General features: G+C 36.3%; 2 protein-coding genes across 3 annotated transcripts in view; one reads left to right on the plus strand and one right to left on the minus strand.

Moving 5' to 3' along the window:
• Positions 1 to 9687: 9687 nt before the first annotated feature.
• LOC113925458 (40S ribosomal protein S29-like) lies at positions 9688 to 11398 on the plus strand. Its single transcript, XM_035726347.1, has 2 exons — positions 9688 to 9810; positions 11161 to 11398. Exons 1-2 carry the CDS (start codon positions 9688 to 9690, stop codon positions 11365 to 11367), a joined length of 330 nt encoding a protein of 109 aa, XP_035582240.1. The 3' UTR covers positions 11368 to 11398.
• A 5137-nt stretch (positions 11399 to 16535) lies between these two features.
• The window catches only part of GASK1B (golgi associated kinase 1B), a 48790-nt gene continuing 43744 nt past the window's right edge, over positions 16536 to 21581 (minus strand). For both annotated transcript variants that reach the window (XM_027598841.2, XM_027598842.2), the window contains exon 5: positions 16536 to 19463. In XM_027598841.2, the coding sequence (XP_027454642.1) occupies positions 19256 to 19463 (208 nt within the window). In that variant the 3' untranslated portion in view covers positions 16536 to 19255. The remainder of the gene's footprint in view (positions 19464 to 21581) is intronic.

The raw sequence follows: 21581 nt of genomic DNA on the forward strand, positions 1-21581 counted from the left end.
AAGATCTCAATAAATACTCTTAATTAATAAATTATTCATTTGCAACAACAATGCACTGTTTTCTCATGAAAGACTAGGAGATAGTACCATACAGTGGTCCTGATCTCTCTCTCTATATATTGTTTCTTTCATCCTCCCCAATTGTCTCAATTTCTCCTTCCCAGTGAGTGCATGACAAGGCATGCATCTGTAGTTTGCGAACCACTGTTCTAAAAATCTAAAGTCAGACCCACCCCACCCAAGAAGGGATTCACCAGCCTCTACTCAAACTTCCTCGGAAACAGAGAACTTTGTGAGAAAATTTCTTAAATTGGAATGAAATCAGGCTCCCTATCACTTCCAACCACAGGTTCAGTTTTTGTTTTGAGGAAAGCCCTGAATAATTATTTTTCCTCTTATACATGAAATCTCTTCAGGTATTTGAATGTAAAAATGTTTTCCATTTGCTTCCAAAATCCACACATCTTTTGCAAAATCGCATCCATTCCTCCTATTAGTTAAATGGCTTAAAATTTTAAAACATAACATTTACTCTAGAGCAACTTATAGCACTTACTCTATAGCAGGCATGGTATTAGTAGGCATACAGAATGCAGGATCTTATTTAATGTTCATGACACCTCAATCAAGCAGGCACTACTACTTCCATTCTCACCTCACAGATGAAGAACCTGGGCTTCAGTAGAGCTTGGCAATTTGTCCAAGGACACATGGCAAGAAAGTGGCCCAGCTGGAATTCAGTGTCAGGCTTTGTCTAGCCCCAGTATTGGATTCCTATCTACTATACTTGCTGTCTTTTGCAAAATTACTAAACAATTAAAACATCCAATTTCCCAATCATTTCCTAAGGAAACACAGAACCTGTAATCTTCCCAGTCTGACCGCAGGGATTGGAATCTCAGGTTTACTGCTCACTAGCTGCATGCAACAAACTTCCATGCTCTGGGTGCTGTTTTCTTCATCAGTAAAATGTGATAATAATATGAAAATTAGCCAAGTTAATATATGGGGAAAAAAACCTGCTTAGCAGTTAAGAGCACTAGCTCTAGAGTCCAACACTCTGGGTTTAAATTCAACTCTGCTCCTTACGTGTTGTGATCTTGGGTGAGCTGCCAATTTCTCTCAGGCTCAGGCTTCTCACCTGTACATCAGAAATAATGATAGTACCTCCCTCACAGATTGTTAGAAGACTTAAAAGAGAAAATCTTCACAAAGTATTTGTCACATAGAAAGTGCTAGATAAACTTGAGCTATTATTTGTATTACATAAAAACATCTGACAACTACGAATACTAATTATTAATATGGGTAAATAGAGAAAGTTTCCTTGACACATGACAAAACAGAAATATGTAAACTAAGTTACAAAATCAAAGTTACACCAAGAATAATGATCTTGACAATAAAATAAAATGATTAAAATTGACTTGCTTAAAGGCAGAGTCTCTCAAATTAAAGTGTAAAACCACATTTAGTGAGTTGTTACTTACAGAGATACATCTTAAGTCAAATAATACAGAAACAAAAAATAAGCATATGGTGAATATAAAAATAACATATTTATGTTTCAAATACAGGGCACAGAAAAAAGTACATAAAATAAAGTCTATGTGAGATGAAAGAGAAACTCAAGAGTAATATTAAAGAGGAAATTTCTACCTAAACATTGTTAGTCTGTATTGGGAGGCAAAACAAAAATTTTAAGTCATTTGGTATTTTTTTTAATTTTAAAGATAACATTAACATATATACAAAATTTTCTAAGATTCAGAGAATATACCCATTGCAACCACCCATGCGATATTCACAAATGTAGTAAGATACAAAGAATATCTCAAATAAAAAAATGAATGTAAAGGCTATCTTTGATTATCATAATTCAGTAAAATCAGACAGTTATTTTACTCATGCAACAGAGCTGATTCTCATCACCACTTTAATAAAAGAAAAGGGAAATTAAAATTTAAGACTATTTACATTACTTAACACCAAGTGAAAGTTTGAGGTTGAGGCTGAAGCTCTTTGTTTGGTGTGTGTTGAAACAGAAGCAGAAGGTCCCAAGATCAAACTACTATATAAAGAAGCAGAATAGCTCTAGTCCTTGTGTTAGATAGATGGTCCATGTGTCCAAGAGGAAAAAAGTGATATATAGGTAGGCTAATTTTTTTTTCTCTTTTCACTTGTATATATTGAGTAGCAAGACCACACAGGAACAAATGTATTCAAATTGACGTCAACTTCCAAAACATTCTCTTAAACTTGATTTGCCTTCTCTAACTTTTGAGTTTCCTCAGGAACTAATCATAGATCCTTTTCTCATCTGTCTCTGTCCCCTTCACTTAGATGATCACTCTTTTTTAAAATACTTCGTATTTAATTTCAGTGATCTGCAGTTTCTGTACACAGTGCCTATGCTGAATTTATTATATTTTTATGTTTTTTCCCTTCCATTTGAGAATTTATGTCTTTGATCAATTTTGGGAATTCATAAGCATTGTCTTTTTGATTATTGCTACTTTTCTCTTTTTCCTATCGTAGCCTTTTGGAACTCCTAATAGGTATGTGTTCGTCCATTTCATGCTATGTTCCATAAAGAAGTTATATTTAAGCTTTTCGATTGTCACCACCCATTATCTATAATCTGTGATATTGTCTCAGCTCTATCTTCCATATCTTAAGGTTTTGCAAAGCAGGAACCTACTGTTTAATTTCCATTGCATTTGTAATTTCACTTGTTACAGTTGTCATTTCAAGAATTCCATCTTGTCTTTTTTTTTGTCCTGGTTTTTCATTCTTCTCTGTTTTAATATTTTTAATTATCTTCCACATTACTGATTTATAGTCAGCTTCACGTTATTTATTGTTTCATATGATTAGAGCAATAATTCTCCTATGTGTTGCATCTGTCAACTTTGTTTCATGCTAAATGAATTCTTTATATTTTAATTTTTCATTCTGCACTTCTTTGAGAGGGGTTTCGTTTTTGCTGGAGTCTGGCTTCTCTCAGGTTATGGGAATGGTCCTCAGAGGACGTTTTGCATCGCTTCTTCTATTTATCCCAAGGGTATGGTAAGGAGCAACTTTTATATTAATTTCTCAGCTGGGTGATTCTGGCCTTCTCAGATACTGAGAAGTTAGACTCCAAACCAAAATGGGACATAGCTTTAGGTTTCTGATTGCTTGGAGTGGAGTAGCCTTTTTCCCAGACACTAAACAAATACAAGTTTCCTCATCAAATGCTGGGTCATTGGGCAGATATTTATGTCCCCCTTTCATTTCTATGGTTCAGACTTTATGAAAGAATATTTTTCACAAAGAGTTCTGACTCTTTGCCTTGCACAGTCCATATATAGTAACTGAAAATCCAGTCCTGTGCTATTTTCATGAGTAGTAAGGAACTCCTCCAACTCCAGTATCAGGGCTATAGCAGCATGAGCTCCATGTTTATTTAAAGTTTCATTCTTTTTTATTATTATTATTCTATTGTCTGGGTCTTTTCTTTCTATCTTCCCAGTGTTAAATTTGTGATATTGTTATACTTTATCAAGCATTTCAAACAGAGTGGGAGAGCTTCTGCATTTGATACACCATTTTGCTGGAACTTAAGCTCCCTGGGTGATCTCTTCTACTCTCATGGATTTTAAATTTCATCTATATTCCATCATTTCCCAAAGTATATTTCTAAGTTAATCATTCTGAATTAGTGGTGCTTTTACCCCCCAAGAACATTTGGCAATGTCTGGAGATATTTGTGATTGCCATAACAAGAGGACAGTGCTGTTGGCATCTAGTGGGTGGAGGCCAGAGATGCTGCTAAATATCCTGTAATTCCCAGGTCCTTATCTCGGCCCCAAATGTCGTTAGTGCCAATGTTGAGAGACCCCTGCCTAGCCCATATTTCTCATCAGTTTTCAACATCTCCACTTGAATTCATATTGACAAGTGTCGAAAAGAATATTCTTTTTATTTTTATTCACGAATTTGTTTCTCACCAATCTTTTCCATTTCAGGACCATAATGAACCTAATTATGCAAGTTAGAAACCTAACGGTCATTCTGGAAATTTTTATTGCCAATCTGGTTGATTGTGCCCTCTAAATATTATGATATCACCAGATTTTATTTTCCACTCTCCTCATTACCGTCTACCATCTCTCACAAGAGCTACAAGATGGTCTTCTAAACTGTCTCCCTTGCAATCTTGCCTGTCTCTAGTTCTTTTCCACACAAAAATCAGGGTAATCTCATTGCACTTCTAGCACAATTCAAAATCTTTAGCAGGGCCCTCAAGTCGGGTGTTCATGATCTGGGCCCTGCTGATCTCATTAACCACCTTTTGTGCTGCTCCCTCATTCATCACCCTTTAGAAAACTCAGCTTTCTCTTATTTCCTGGGAGAGGAACCTTTTTCCACCTCCATGACTCTCCATGCTCTTCCTTCTGCCTGGAATGCTCTTTCTCCAATTCTCAAGGTAACCGCTGCTCAGTCTTCAGATGTCAGCATAAATACCCCTCCTCCAGAAGCCTTAACTTATTCCCCGATCTGTAAGCCATCTTCCCTGTTATTTCTCACAATATTTATGCAAGTTTTAATGTTATTGTGCATATTCTCCCCTAAATGTAAGTTTCCAATAATCAACAACCATGTCTGCTGAATTCACTACTTTTTGGGCCTGGAATATGACAGGCATTCAAGAAATATTTGTCGAAGGAATTAGTTAATGTGTACCAGGAACTTAACAGGAATCAACACTAGGCTAATACCAGTTGAAGAAGTTCTGTGAATCTTGAATTTATAAGGACTTTGAGTTTTAGGTATATGACTGAATACATACTATGAAATAAGCTATATACAGCTGCTAAATAGTTAATGCTAAATATAATATGATGCACTTATGCATATAATATACATGTATATTATAAATGCATGTGCATATATTGTATACATACTTATGCATATAAACACACACATACATGTATACAAGATGTATATATTTTATGGACATATATGTTATTAAATATATGCGTATATGTATATAATATAGTATACATAACATATGTGTAATAATATTTCTAATATAATGCATTAAATTCATATTTATATGTATTATATAATGTAAAATGTTTTATATATTCTAATTTGGTTCTTTTCCTCAAAGCTAGTGTTGGAATTAATGAAACTTTTATATGGTTTTGACATTGGAGATATTTCTTTCCTACATATTCAAAAAAGTCCTAACATTTTGATTGTTCTGGTGCCTGAGGGATGTGCTCATTTTTTTTTCCTGTTTCATGAAGTCCTATATCCAATACCAACATCTTCAAAATAATCACTTTATTTCCCAATCTCTTTCTTTTCTATTTTCCAAAATTCAGGTTTCCAGTGTTCATCATTGTATGTATATAGTTTTAAGTATTTTGCTACTCCTACCTGGAAACTAGGTGCTCCAAGTCCTTTTTAGAATGAGATAGAGAAATATATGAATAAAAGTAAATCAATTACCATAAAATGCCTGTCTTGATAGATACAATTTATAGAGCTTTGTTTTCTAACAATGCATTTTATAAAATGGGTTTACTAACTAGATTTTTGGAAGTGGCTTCTCTCATTTCTACATTATGGCAGTGAAATGGATTTGAGACTATCTTGGCTTTATAAGAAAGAATATGGCATTCTTAAAAAGCACCTCATTCTTAAACCCCCCCAAAACTGGACTGAAGCCATGAATTTCATAGTATTTTGTGAGTCACGGTCTCAGATACCCCATTGGCTGTATACTTTGAGGCTGCTTCATGCTTGATGAGACAGCTGCATGGAGAGTCCCAGCGTTCTTGAAAAACTGTGCCTGCCTGTCTATAAAAGGAGATGTATATATTTTTGCCTCTCAATCTTCCACAATCCTCAATATAAAGGTCCAAAGGTTTATATAAGCCAACCAAATAGATATTTAGTTGTTGAGCATATATTGGGGATTCATTACCATTTTTAAGAGTGCTGTCACTCACACAACTGGAAACAAGAATGCAAAACAGTGTTTCAATCACAACAATGGGATAAAATTGTGTAAAGTATTACACTTTGGTCGTGAAAATCAGCTTTTTTTATATGACTCTAAGTGAAAGTAAGCATTCTTTCCCAGCACAGAGCTGATTTTATATGATTTTAAATGTGATTTTTATATGAGTTTAAATACAAAAAATAAATGTATTTTTTCAATCTCTTGCTTTAAAACACACTAACTAATCAGCTGACCAAAGCTCTACTGGCTATTATATCTACTTGCAAACTAGCAAGTTCAATTTTCAACATAACAACACAAAGTAAAATGAAGTGGAATGCTGTGATTTTAAGGGGGCTTTGCCCTCCTTTGTTCTGTGAACTTTACTGGCTTTCACACCACAGCAGTCTCACAGCTCTTTGTTCAAATTCAACATCGAATGTAAAGAATGGCTTTACATTGTGATTTTTCTTACGCAAGGAATCCAAATGTATCAAGAAAAATGCTCATCAAGGCTTGGAACAGAAAGAGGTATTTATTTTACATGTGCCCGAGTTCTGTGTAACTCAACATCATGACAAATGAGTTGACATTGCAACTGAGAGTTGAAATTCTCTTTGTCTCCTATGAATCATAAAGCCAAAACACATGGCCCAACATAACACTTTCAAATATTAGTTACTGATAGTGGTAAACATTGAAGATCACCATCTCACATACCTAAGTAGAACCAGACATGTGAGAGATATTGCAGATTTGACTGGCTTCTGCTTCTTATCTCTGTCAGATGCCTATTAGTCAATTTTCCTCTTAAACACAGGCTATAGTTCCTGCAATTATCCCAGTGTGCATAAGAAATACAAATTCTATCTGGGAGGTAAGCCACTTTGAAGAGTGGAGAGAACACTGGATGGAATTGGGAAGGGAGTGTGGCCTAATCGTCATGGCGTAAGTTGTGAAGTCAAGCAGATTTGGATATGAATCTCGGTTTGGTCACTTCCTAGCTCTTTGTTCCTGGACAAGTTATTAACGTCTCCATTCTTCCATTTTCTCATTGGTCAGATAGAGTCATGAGGACTAAATTGGATGAATAGTATTTTTGAAGTGCATCACATCATGCCAACTTCATAGTAGGAACTTGATATGGGTGGTTGTTATTAAATTAGGAGAACTACCACATTGTTTCATGCCACAACTCTCTGGAACTCATCTGCAATCATTTTCAAAATACAAATGAAAAATTTGTACCAGATGAGCCTAAATAACAACCAGATCTCCAACTGTGTTTATACTGTCCATTATTTGCCTCTTGCTTTATCTCATGCTCTTTGAGTTGATTTAAATGGTGACCAATATGTATATAAGAAATTTTAAAGGGTTAAAAGATAAGAAAAGCAAGATGTCTGTAAAGTATTCAGGCTCATTTAGCTGCCATTTGTCTAAGCAATAGAAACAAAGCTATGAATTTTTTGAGAGCAAAAATATGGGGGTGGAAGGGAGTAGATAGAGCCTAAGGGGAAGTGAGGAAAGCATGAGAATAGGAAAGAATTCTAAAATCTGCATCTCCGTATTTTAGAGAAAGAGGAGAGAAATCAGCACTAAAGAAAAGAAGAAAGAATTGCTGGAGATTTTGCAAAAATGACAAGGCTGTGTATTGCAGAAATGTTATTCCAGTGATCAGAAAATACATTGAAGAAGCTTCTAGAAAAGACAAAATAGAAGTAGCAACTCTACAATGCACTTAAAAACAAAATGTAAAGAAAAGAAAAGACTGCTTATAATAGAGAAAGGGATCTGAGATGCTGAAGGCCCTTGAAGGGGATTAGGTTGCAACCAAGGAAAGCAGGCTTATGGAGGACGGCTTCTTGAACTTTGCTGTCTGGTTCCCATTACTCTTACTCTTCAAAAAATGTCATCCATTTCTTTCAGAGCAGAACATTTTGCCAAATATGCTATTTAAATATTGACTATAGAACATTTCCTTGATTTGAAAATATACTACCAAGATTGGCAAAAATCCAAACTATTTCTTTCTGTAGGCTCTGTCATGATTTATACAGGTGGTCCTTCTTACCAATACAAAATGGAAAAAGAACAGAACGTAAACTGCACAATACATGCAATTCCTGACAATAAAATGCATTGGCTGGAGGTATTGTGAAGGATATTTGAGATATTACTCAAGAGATTCTGATTATGTACACAAACATATCTGAAAAACACTGTTTCTGTTTTTAAGAGGAACATTTGAAGAACAGAAAGAGAAGGTTAAGGGAATGCTATAAAATTAGTTCTTCTTATGTATGAAAAAATTTTGTCCAATGCTTCTGATTTTTGTTATATTAACTTTGCAGTTTAATTTTCAAAGATTTGAAGAAAGGAAGTTGTTAAAGATGCATGTGCTCACTTATTTTTCTCTGCTATGTCTCAAGACCTAAAGCAGGGCCTGGCACTGAGCTGGCACTTGAAAAATATTTGTTACATGAATGCATAAGTAAAGCCTCAGAGAAATCGAATTAGCAAATAAACTCTGCAATCATCACCAGCTGAGAGCTAACTGGGCCAGAACATCCTGAGATATAAATTTAATGTCATGGTTTAGGGCACCCCAACCTGAGTGCAGAGCCTCAATCCTGATAATAGTAAATAGTTTGGTTTATAATCAACTGAGAAGAGAAATCAGCTTGTTCATTATGAAAAAAGAAAAGGAAACAATATAGCTCTTTATCTAGATTTATTGTTTCATGTATATGCCCACATGGTTATGTGTGTGTGTGTGGTGCATCCATCCATCCTTCTGAATCGTTCCATGATACAAACTCGGTCACCTTGTCTGGTTTAGATAGGTCTCTTTAGACAATACTGCTGTGGTGACTACAGCTGAAAAAAATATATCTAAAGCCCTAAGCAGCATGTTTTACATAGTGTTTCTAGAATATCTTTTCAAGTCATCTCTAATAGCAAGGATACTTTTCTCAGAATTGTTAGTTAATTCCCTTTGGGGATATTAAAATATGTAATGGTCCACAATTATGTATGAAAAGTACTTCAAAATTAGACTCATCCTACCTCATCCCTCGACTATCTTATGCCTAAGTAATTTCAAGAACTTCCTAAATTACTTCTCTACATCTTCCCAACCTTCTCCCCCAACACACTCTCCAATCCACTCTAATACATGGCTCCCTCGCTTAAGAACTTATAATGACCCCTCAGTAAAACATGGCAAGGGAAAAACAGCTTAAGATTATTCTTAGGAAGCCATTATTCTTAGGAAAGAATGATATATCTAGTATAAAGCTATAAAACGACAATCACCAAAACCAGAAAGCACTGCGTAGATTTCTTTGAAAATAAACAGTAGGGTCCTAAGAGACCTAATTAAAAGAAAATGGGAATAATACCAGCGAAAACACTGCCAGTTTGGACTAATAGGTACAAGAGAAAGTAGGACTCTTAGAAGAGGCAAGGCTATCAAACTGCCTGACTGCAGATCTTGAGACTTCTCAGCCTCCGTAACTGCATGATCAACAAAATGAGACTATAAGCTATTGGGCTGTGAATGTGCACTATTCCTCAGAAAGAAAAGGGAAGAATGATGCAGAAGGTGATTCAGAGAGCATCAGAGCTGCTATTTTCACCCCAGGCCCCGGGACAGAAGGGGTTTCTGCTGGTTTCAGTGGGCCAGGATGCTGCCACCAGGTACCTCAGGGGTAAGGCTGCCCTCCCAAGCCCTGTGGGCAGGTCCTCTGCAGAGAACCCTGGGGCGATGGCAAGCTAAAGCAGCAAGACCAAGCCTTGCAGCTGTGAGGGTAAAGCTGTCACTGCAGTGGGCCTGGGAGATAGGACATCAGGCCAGAGAGGATGATACTCGACACTCAAAAGCCAAAATTTGCCTTTCTACGTTTGGACATACTTGGGACCCATCACCCCTTTCTTCTTTCCTATTTGTTCCTTTTGGAATGGGAATGTCTCTCCCGCGCCTGTCCCAACACTGTATTTTGGACATATATAACTTGTCTGGTTTCACATGCTCACAATTGGAGAAGAATTTTGCTTCAGGATGAATCATAGCTCAAGTCTCCCCCATATGTGCCATATGTGATTTAGATGATATTGAGATGAGATTTTGGACTTTAGATTTTAGAGTTGATGCTGGAACAAGTTAAGATATTTTGGACTGTTTGCATGGAATTAATGTATTTTGTATGTGAGGACATGAATTTGGGATGATTAATACTATGGATTGAATTGTGTCGCCCCAGAATTCATATGTTGAAGGCCTATGCTCAGTGTGATACTATTTGGAAATGGAGATTTTAGGAGGTTTAGATGAGGTCATGAGGGTAGAGCCTTCATGATGGGATTAGTGTCCCTATAAAGAGAGACCACCGAGGGGCGCCTGGGTGGCTCACTAGGTTGAGCGACTGCCTTCGGCTCAGGTCATGCTCCTGGAGTCCCAGGATCGAGTCCCACGTTGGGCTCCCTGCTCAGTGGAGAGTCTGCTTCTCCCTCTGACCCTCCCCCTTCTTGTGCTCTCTCTCTCAAATAATAAAATCTTTAAAAGAGAGAGAGAGAGACACCTGAGAGCTTGCTTCCTCTCTCTCCACCTCCATACATCAAGGAAAGGCCATGTGAAGATGCAATAAAAAGGTGGCCATCTACAACCTAAAGAGAGAGCCCTTTCCAGACACTGGCCCTGCTGGCATTTAGATCTTGAACTCCCATTCTCCAGTACTGTGAAAAATAAATTATTGTTATTAAAGCCACCTAGCCTGTGGCATTTGTTATGGCAGCCCAAAATAACTAAGACAGACACCAAAACCCTAACCTAGATGTGCTGCCTGGCAGATCAGGCGAGGGAGAAGAATGGGGGGAATGAGCAACTGCTGCTGAGAACAGAAAATATAAACCCCACCACACAAGAAAATACACAGACACGGGCGTTCTACAGCAACATTGGTCCACAGGCTTTTCTACAATGATGGAAATGTCCTGTATCTGTGCTATCTAATATAATACAGTATCCATGAAGCACGTGTGGCTCCTGAGCATTTGAAACGCTGTGTGACTGAATTTTTAATTTGATTTAACTTTAGTAGTTCCAAAAAGTATTCCCTGAAGTCTCAGAGAATATTTTGAAAAACTCTTTGAAAAATTAGTTCAACCTTTTGCCTCGTTGCATCCGAGAGAGCAAGACGGGTCACCAGCAGCTGTACTGGAGCCATCCGAGGAAATTTGGCCAGGGTTCTCGTTCTTGCCGCGTCTGCTCAAACCGGCACGGTCTGATCCGGAAATACGGCCTCAATATGTGCCGCCAGTGTTTCCGTCAGTACGCGAAGGATATAGGCTTCATTAAGTTGGATTAAGTGAATTTCCTTGTATTGGTCATCCAAGATAACCTACGTTAACTGCAGATAATCAGGATATCTACTTTAATGTCAACTCATTGTACATAAAATAAAAAATACTCCAATTAAAAAAAAAATTAGTTCAAATTTATAAAAGAATGAAAAATGAAGAGTCAATCAAGAGTTAATAAAGCCACCAAAGATGAAAGCTGAGGTCTCTAGAAAGAAATTTGAAGATAACAAAATCATTAGGAGAAATTAAGACTAATGGGAAGCAGGAAGAAGCAAAATAGATGTGACTGAGGTAGTCTTAGATATAAAGGAAACACTTGAGAAAATACTACATTTTGCGGGAAAAAAAATACAGGAAAGTAAGCAAATAAGGAAAAACCAGTTGATTCAGAGGCAGATTCCACACACACATAATAAATCTGTCTTTACCTGAGACAGAACAAAGAGAATTGAACCAAAAAAAAAAAAAAATTCAAATATATATTGTAAAAATCTTCCCGAAGTGAAAGAAAGAAAATATAAATATGTTGATTCTGTGTTGTGTTTCAGGAAAATCTGATGCAGAACAACCAACTTTAAGACACATCTTGAGCGCTTACTAAAATTAAAGGATAAAAAAAAAATTCAACATGCATCAAAACCAGAAAAGCAAATCACCTACAAGCCAGAGAAAAACAAAACAAAACAAAACAAAAACAGAGTCTGGCCTCTGAAATCTTATCTGCAATGTTCAATGCCAAACGACAGTGTTACAATGTCTAAAGACTTCCAAGGGTATTTTGTTTTGGGGAAAAAAAAATTTAAGCGTGGAACCCAAATTTTATATCACCAGGCTGTTTACAAACTTAAACAAACAGAATGCTGTTCACAAATGAGCAAGGCTCACTGAATATGGAACTCCTGGGTAACTCTGTAAAAATCATTTGATGAAGCCAGTCAGCAAAGAGATGAATGAGGAAAACAAACAAAAACCTCAGGAATGAAGAAGCTGTAATTGATGGTGGGCAGAAAATCCATTCAAATATAAAATTAATGCACCTGTGACAAACTGGAAACCAGAAGGTAAATATTAAGAAGAGGAACGTGTAAGCATGATAAATATTTTAGAAGTTGGTTTGTGAAGGAAAGAAATGGGGAGGGAGGGGGGATTTAAGAGCATGAACATCTTTACCTGTCATAGGAAGAACTCATGATATACTTTCTAAATTTGATAAATTAGAAAAAGACCTATTTACCTTAGAAACTAATCATAGATTTGGCATTGGTTGCAATTATCAGAAAAGCTATCAACATAGATTAAGTTGAAGCAAAAAGGTGAATTAAGAAAGGACCCTGAGGAAACCAAAAATTGGAAGGGACCTCCAGAGCAACTAACGCGAAAGAGTCAAAAGATACCGGACCTCCCCATCTCACCCGCCAACACCTCTTGAGAGTTTCACTCGAGCTACATTAAATTTTCTCCACTCGCAGAGAGGAAAAGTCTGATGAAGAGCTCCAGAACGTTACCCATTATTGCTTTGGGCTTGGGTCTTGGTTTCTTTTTCTGCTTATCCATTCTAAAATTCTGAGGCAAGTTTTCTGAGTGACCTACTTAGGTCAGGTGTTCAATTTTGAACCAATCAGTTACGACAGGAAACAGGGCTGAATAAAGAGATGTGATTGGCCCAGGGTTAAGTCACATGTACACCACTGAACCTATCAACTATGGCCTGGAGGCCCTGGCAGAGGTCAAGTGAGTGGGGTTGGAGGGACAAGGGTATCCCCAAAGAAGAGAGTTATTTGATGGAGCATAATAGATTTAGGTCAAGTTGGCCTCAAATATACTGAGAGCCACCACTGCAGTTGTCATCATCTGCTGTAGTTACCAGCATTACTTACCAAACAGTTCAAATTTCCTGCTTTTGTCCAGTTAGTTGTGACAAAGTGCAAAGCCCTTCAGAACTTTCTTTCCCACAGGTACGGAAATAGAAACATCCAGGCTGCCTCATCAGGTTGGTTCTCTAGGTGTTTATGGGAAGCAAAGCTCTCCTGCCAAGCTGTGGTGGACATATGCTGTGAGAAATCAACCTTTATCGCTTTAAGCCATTGAGATTTGATGGCATTTTGTTACTACAGCATCACTTAGCCTACCCCGTTGATATTCCATTCTTTTCTTCTAATTTCCACTGTGATTCTTCACTGCCTATTGGCTGCTAACTGTATCACAGCTGAACAAGTCTACCCTAATGCACTTTGCTACTCTTCTTGCCTCCTGCTGGTAAGGAAACACCCTTCACTTCTTTTGGCCATCTATCAGAGAAGGTTCCCATAGGGCTGTAGGGTCCCTGGTGAGAATATGCCTTCTTTATATTCCAGGCAATCTTCTCAAAGACACCAGATACTGGGCCCTGGGACAGACGAAGGTAGAGCACAGATTTTCAAGCACTTTTACTTCAACCATCATCCATTTCAAAATTTTTACCCTGATATTTAATTTGTCATAGGTTCCTAGATTAATGCTTCACTTTTCCAAAATTTTTATTTCAAAGCTTAATATGTCTCTTCCTCCTATCACGTGGCTTCTTTTATTGATCCCCTTCTCCAAACCATCAGACCTCAAAGGGCTCTGAGTGATGTCTTACAGTGTGGCAATACAGTCTAATACAAGGACTTTGACAGAGGAAACCTTCATAAGCTGAATGCGAAGGACAAAAAAACAAATTAAAAGGTTTACTTTTTATGGAAGACTTTCTATCAATGAATGTACTAAAGCACGAAGAACTAATGGTTCTCAACCAGGGAATGACTTTGTCTCCCAAGAGGACATTTTGCAGTATCAAGAGACATTTTTTGGTTGTCACAACTTGAAGGCGTGTTACTACTGACATCTAATAGGTAGCCCAGGCTAAAGTCAAGACTTAATTAGGAATTTGTGTCTTTAATGAGGACTTTGCTACTTCGGAGGCTGCCATGTCACTCCTTTTTTAACACAACATGCTATCTCTACTTGCAACCAACCGTAAGGCAAAGGAAATGACACAATACAAGTAGCAAATAGCATTGTCCTAAGAGTCACGAAAACTCAGGTCCTATATTGTAACTCTCACTTGTTACCTGATTAAAAGTGGAAGGTTGACTCTTAAGAGAGGCTGTAAATTATTTCCTCATTTTCTTAAGAAAGACCTGAATCTCGAAAGCTTAACAATAATGTATTCTCACAAAGTTAGAAAGGATATCTGAATCACAGTTGATTTTTTTTTTTAAGTTACTAGGAGGTAAAAAAATAAATGTTGACCTCCATTTTAATACCCCTAAGGGCCTGAAACAAGGATGCAGAACAAGATCTCTTGTTCTCCTAAACAGAAGTTGAGCCAATAACATAGGGCACTTTATGAGCCAAATAATGTCTGGTGTCCTGGAGCTAAAGAAAATGTTGGCACATCTTGCAAAATCACAGCTGTTTCAGTCTCATTTAGTGACTGTCCCACTCTCTGCAGCCCAGTTTGCCTTTTGAAATATAGCACAGCGAGCTACGCCGCAGTGTGTGATTAAAGCGACTGACAAGGGAGGTTTTATTTTTTAGCTCTTTGTCTCAAAAGCTTTAGAAATCTTGACAAGTACTGCTAAGAAATACAGATTACTTTTTTAGAAAGAAGATGCATAGAGATTTCTTAATGTGCACATGATTGTGCACATTTTTATCAAGAAACTAAATGCACTTTGGAATCATGATGGTAAAAAGGTAACTTTCTAAGATGAAAAAGAAAAGTTGAACTAATTTAATCATACAGCACAACAGTGCTGTTGTAAGAAAAGATCTCTGCAACTTCACTTACCCTGTGCATTTTTGTAGGTTGCAAAACAGTCTGCCAGCAAGCCCTTCTGAGTCAGACCTTTGAACTAGATAATCAACTGATAACCATTAAAAAAATTAAAAGGTTAAATGAAAATAAGCTCCAAATGCTAATCACATGGTACCATTCAGTTCTCCAATTATATAACTGTGTTTTGAAAGATTGCTAAAGTAAAATTTTCCAAAAAAATTTAACATCATGACTCTCAAGCAAATAAAATATAACTCTGTAGTCAAAAGTTTATTAAGGCAAAATTTTCAAAAAGGTAAAACTGTAATTCCTATGCAAATGTAAAATGAACATGCGTCAAAGATTTTATTTAAATAATTCATTAGGGAGGGAACCACTAAAATGGTAAAACCATTTCAAAGAGTGTTTCAAAAGCTAAGGTAAAATTAGGATAAGATTGCTGGACTAGATATAAAACTGGTTAATGTCCAACAGGATAATAAAACTGTAAAGCCATTAGGGTTGTCTTTTCCACCAGGCAGAAATTATTTGCATCTCTATGGGATAAAAATCTACACATTAACCTCTGCCCTACAACATTGTTAAGTAGACCATTCAATACAAAAGCAAGGCCAGCTTTGCATCGAAAGAGCACTCAAAAATCTCTTCTGGCTATTTCCAACTGTCAGATAACTTTTCCAATAAGTCAAATTATCTTCCATTAATGAAAGTTCTTAATTCTTGATGATACTAGTTTTTAGAGAAAAGTCTTTATCATCTTTCTTTGACCCACGTACAACTTCCATATCATATTTTCAGACTAGTGCCCTAAGTGTGCCTTCCTTTGTTCCATGCTGAGATAAACATTAGAATTTCCTAATACTATGTAAATAAATCTACATCTAGGTTATTTATTCATTAGATATAATGTAATATATATTTAAAGATATGAGGGAATAAACAGGCTATTATACAAGTGCAGAGATTATAAATTTTTTGAGTGTAAGTCTAAGACATTTTATATTTTGATAAGTTCCCCAGGGTGTCTAATAAACTTAATAAATATGAATGCTATAAAGATAGCCTTAAGTATAATTCTAAGACTCACCCCCAGCAAAGAAAAACAAAAATTAAATAGTCTCTTACAGTTTGTGATAGCTGTTAACTAATTTGCATACCACTTAAGACAATGCTCTTTGTACACCAAGAGAAAACATAAGATCACTAGTAACAATATCAAATATGTGCATATACAAACACAATCCAATAAAATTCCTAATTGTTCAATTGTTTCTCTTATCATGGACAGTGGTAGCAGTCTTCTGTACTTAACTTCTGAAAATTAACCCATGCACAAAAGAATACCCATCTACAAAATAAAAAGCATACATCTTTAATTTCTAATATTTTTATTACAGACTTTTAAGATACATATTTATTTTCATATTATCAGCCTAAAGAAAACAAGTCACAGAAATAAGCTTTTGTATGTCTGCCAAGGTAAATTGTTCTATTTCAAATTTATCAAGTTATAAATAAACCACATAATATGCTTATGTGAACCAAACCACAGCATAATCTGAGTGCATTTGAAAGGCACAGAGTACTCTCATTGTTTCAATAAGAGAAAAGAAGAGCATTACTTAGGATTAAAAGCCTGGCCCTGCAGCTATCCATTATTCAACAATAATACAGCATGAATTATTCACTGATTATAAAACAAAATACTGTGTTAAAAAGCAAAGGTGACTAAAATAAACATGTGTTCCTGGACCTTTCATTTAATATTAAGCATGTCAGAATACCTGGAAGCAAATAAGCAAAGCAAGACCCACATAAGGGAGAACCAAGCTGCCCAAAAGCTGTGTAGCTTGAGACGCAACATTAAAGCTCATTTTTAAGGAGACTGGATTCCCACCACTAATTTCACAAATTTGGATAAAGATGATCTATTCCACAAAAAGCTTATTAAAATGCAAATATGCCACCTCGATAAGACAAGGTATAAGGCAACTTGACAAAGAGTTCTTTCAAGTCAGTGGCTCAAAATAGAACCTGGGTCTCCAAGCTTTTGTTAGGCCTATTTTTCATTAAAATCCTGATTAATGAGAGAAAAAGGGATCTTAAAAAGCCCAAAGACAGCAGGTAAAAGTGTAGACTCGGGAGAGCCAGAGTGCACAGAATGTATGGAACCAGAGAAAGGAACTCAGAAGGATAATGGAAGAGAAGAATGGTCAGAAGACCACTTCTCCAAGGGTCAGCCCAGCAAATAAGGATGCTAAAATATAGTACTTCAATGTGAGCCTAAGAAAGTTATGCTTAGACGATCAAATGATCCCTCTCTCCTTGACCCGTCTTCTCTTCTAGTTACCATGTGTTGTTTTGACATTTTGCCCCTATACATTTACATAAGTTAGAATCTATAGGTATATATTAAAAAAGAAAAAACTAGTCTTTATTGTAATGTCTTTAATAGTTCTAATTTACAGTGATATTAAGTGACGCTTGATTAGAACACAGAAAATGCGGTGTTTTAGCAATAACATACAGAACTGAGAAAACAGAGAATAGAATGCATTACAACATCTTAAATTATATTTTTCAACTTTCAGGGAAAAAAGAAGTCAGTATATCAGCTTTTAAATAAGGAGTGGGTGAGGTGGGGTTGGGGGGAAATGATGACTTGTTCGAGATTTGAAACTTCTGTATGAACACCTATCATATGTGATGACATGCATATCTTCCCAGGACACAAAGACCCAACATGTGAATACTGTATGTCTATGTCCTATGCTTAATTAAGAAGTTGGCAGAGGGATGGGCGCCTGGGTGGTTCAGTTGGTTAAGCGACTGCCTTCGTCTCAGGTCATGATCCTGGAGTCCCGGGATCAAGTCCTGCATCCGGCTCCCTGCTGAGCAGGGAGGCTGCTTCTCCCTCTGACCCTCCCCCGTCTCATGTGCTCTCTCTCTCATCCTCTCTCTCTCAAATAAATAAATAAAATCTTAAAAAAACAAAAAGTTGGCAGAGGGAGTTTGGGGAAAATTATTTGAAGCTTAATATTGTCCAAATTCACTGTTTTAGTTCTAGTCATGTGCTTTCATTGAGGAGAATTGAAAAGAGTCATGTTTTAATTTATTTTGTTCATATTTCTCATATTAGAATAAGCTAAACAATATATTTAAATGCACTCGATATCTGGTTCTATTGTCAATATCTGAGCAATATCATTTAAATCAATTTAAATATAATTAGAAGATGCCTGAAGAAAACCACTATTAAGAAAATATACAAAAACTATAGTATATCCTTTGTAAAAATGACAAAATTTGTTAAAAGAACATCCATTAAAAAAAGGCACTCTATAAGTATAGTTTCAAATAGGTAACTTATACCTTAAAATTGTTTAATGTCTAAGCTACTGGACATAAACTGGACCAAAATTGAGAAAGCAAAACTACCTAACGCATAAAGGAGGAAACTGATTCTTGCTTCTCAGATTCACAGAGATGGCCGGTCATTTATAGATACAATAGAATATATACTGGTGCTTTTGCAAATAACCCACCATTTCTATGCAGAATTATGGTATACCCTGGTGTTTTTGCAGATCACATGCCTCAGTTTTCCAATGCAGAACTGCCTCTGGGTCATATTGGGACGGCTCTGTTTTAACAATCAGCAACTGAAGAATGTCAAGAACCCTTCCCATCAGAACTTGGTCAGACCAGTCAGTATGGCATAAAATATGCTTTGCTGAAGGAGTTAGCACCTCTGGTTTACACTGTTCTCTTAAATGGCATGACAAATGTTTTAACAAAGCTAGCTGGAATAATAATTGCAAACATTCTGTATAATCAGATGTTGAGACTCACATGATCCGATGTTAGAGAAAAATATGAACAAGTATTTTTTTGAGCAGTATGTTTTTTAAAAGGTTTTAAGTCTGCTTATCATGCTCAGACCCATCATATACACTTAGTTAAATTCATTTATTTTATATATTCATTTACACTGCCTCATTCCTAAAAAGACTTGAGGTTTGTGTACTTGATTTTAAAACCAAACACAAAAAAATGCAAAATATATCTAGTATTCTAGCCAGAAGATCCTTTTATTCATTCATAGGTAATACTTTGGCCCCATGTGCATTGATGTAAGTAAGAAGGATTTTGGCTCTCTGCTCTATGACATCAATAAGCTTTTCAATTCCTTGTCTACCTCCTTGACTTTCCCAATAAACTTTATCAAGAAACAAGGACTGAAGGAGTTTCTGCCGTAAGTGCTGGCTCTTCAAAACAGAAACTGCAGATTCGGGAAACCTGAGAAGATAAAATGATATTTCATTCTTAGTAATTGCTTAGAAATATTACGCCTTACCCAACTGCTTTGCCCTTCATTAATCTGGCATAAATCACACTATCAAGTAGTACCTGGAGAATGAAAACAGTTTTGTCACCGTCAAGCTGACACTTCTCTTAATAATAATATACTAGAAGGATATGTTTCGAGGGAACTGAATTTTCTATGTTGAATTTTCCATTGAGAACTTGACATACTAACATCTTACTTAAAGTCATTATCTGTAGGCAAAGAGAGGCATGGAATTAAAAAGAGTTCTGTTAGCCTGGCAAAAATACTTTCCTCAATCTTAAGCTCCATTTCACCCATAGAAACCACTTCAATCTGTCAAGTGGAATAGTATCCTCATAAGTATCAACGTGGGGTTTTACACAAGAAAATATGAGAAGCAAAATGCTGACAAACGCGTGACTGAATTTAATGTGAAATAATCCAAAATGTAGGTAGTAAAAAGAGAAAGGAATCATTCCATAATGCCCAATTAAATAAATAATTGTTTCTGATTCAGATTATACTTCAGGAATTCTGAAAATCTGGGAGCATTTTACTAAATTGGAATACTAGTGTTTTTCAAATAAATTTAACAAAACTCAAGTTTTAGAGTCAGGCATTCCACAGTGACCCATCTCTGGAAAACCTGAGGCCAGTTTGGAAGGGTCCTTGTTGAACTACCTTAAGAGAGTGATTTGTGCTTCTTGTTCTTCATTTAGAAAGTAAAAACAAGGGGTCTAGCATGTACATTATCTGAAGAATTTTGTCAAGTTTCAAGTTCAAACTCATAAGGAATGTCTTGCTGAATCTTCATTTGGCCCATCCAGCTTTCACTGAAATACTGATGAAAGCACAATAAAAATATTGGGGTTGCATAGTAAGTTTCACGTAAACGTAGTTGCTCCTTAACAACTAAAACAGGAACGTATCCTTGTTCAAGGAATACAGTTTGCCCAAAGTTTCAGGCCTCCTAAACACCTTTTCCAAATTTCAATGGAATGAGCTAAGGGTGGCATTCAGGGGACATAAATGCAAGGGACCCAGGTGCTCCAATGCTGCAGAAAAACCAAAGGGCACAGAGCTGGACTCGTTTAATGAGTATGAGTGAGGGTGGAATTAAATAATGCTGATAAGATGCTCTGAGCTCCCTGAAGACATGTACTATATAATTTAGTGGCCATAGTATTAATTAAGCATTTTTGCTCTATGAAATATTAATAATCCATGATTTATAAATTCTATGACCCTTCAACTAATTTAGCTGTGGTAGAATGTATGAGATGAAACTGTGAAACCCATGGATCTCTTTAGTGACTAATCCTTTTCATAAAGGAAAAGCAAAAAATTACCTGTCTGTGCATTACATTGATTAATAGGAATATTCTATGCATAAATCTGGGCTAGCAATGTCTTCATTTTTGCTTTGCAATGTGTGACTTACTTATTCAAAAACAATTTAACCTTACACTCATTACTCCTCATATTGCATTTAAAGTTAACTTCTTTGAAAGCATAAATAAAGCAGTATTCATATTAATATGAATGTATAGAACAGATGGACCATATTCTTAGGCACTCCTAATTCCAAGAGAAAATTTAGAGATTTAAGAAGACCCCAAAATATCAACTCAGTAAGTGATGCCTTTGGTCAATTTTTCTACACATAAAATTTCCTTAGTTTAGTCACATTAAAAAAAGAATCTGTCATATATTCTACCTTCAATCCATGAAGAGATGTAAGAATGAGTATTAACAGGGCAAGATATGGCAAAAACTCATGAAATTGGGGCTTATAAAACTCTCATAGGAACAGTATTGTCTCTAGTCCTGAAAGTACATCAAATCCACACTACCTGATTAGAAGTGCTAAGAAGAACTAATGAAACATACTTTAGAGTGTTGTTACCAAGAGTAATAGTAACAGCATGAACAAACACAAGTTACTGCAGAAAAATGATTGGACTTGGATTTGGAAGATTGGGCTTCTACTCTCAGTTTTAGACTCCTTCATGTGCTCTCCAGCAGTCACTTAGCTTCACACAGTTGGTTAACTCTTTCACTACTGCACCCCTCTATTTCCAATTCTC

The sequence above is a fragment of the Zalophus californianus genome, chromosome 2 (assembly GCF_009762305.2).
Source record: "Zalophus californianus isolate mZalCal1 chromosome 2, mZalCal1.pri.v2, whole genome shotgun sequence".
NCBI lineage: Eukaryota > Metazoa > Chordata > Mammalia > Carnivora > Otariidae > Zalophus > Zalophus californianus.

Excerpts from the sequence above, each read along its gene's own strand:
- LOC113925458 (XM_035726347.1), top strand. The coding sequence starts at position 9,688 with ATGCTGCCACCAGGTACCTCAGGGGTAAGGCTGCCCTCCCAAGCCCTG. Across the intron at positions 9,811-11,160 it reads CAAGCCTTGCAGCTGTGAGG|TTCAACCTTTTGCCTCGTTG; the intron begins GTAAAGCTGTCA and ends TTGAAAAATTAG.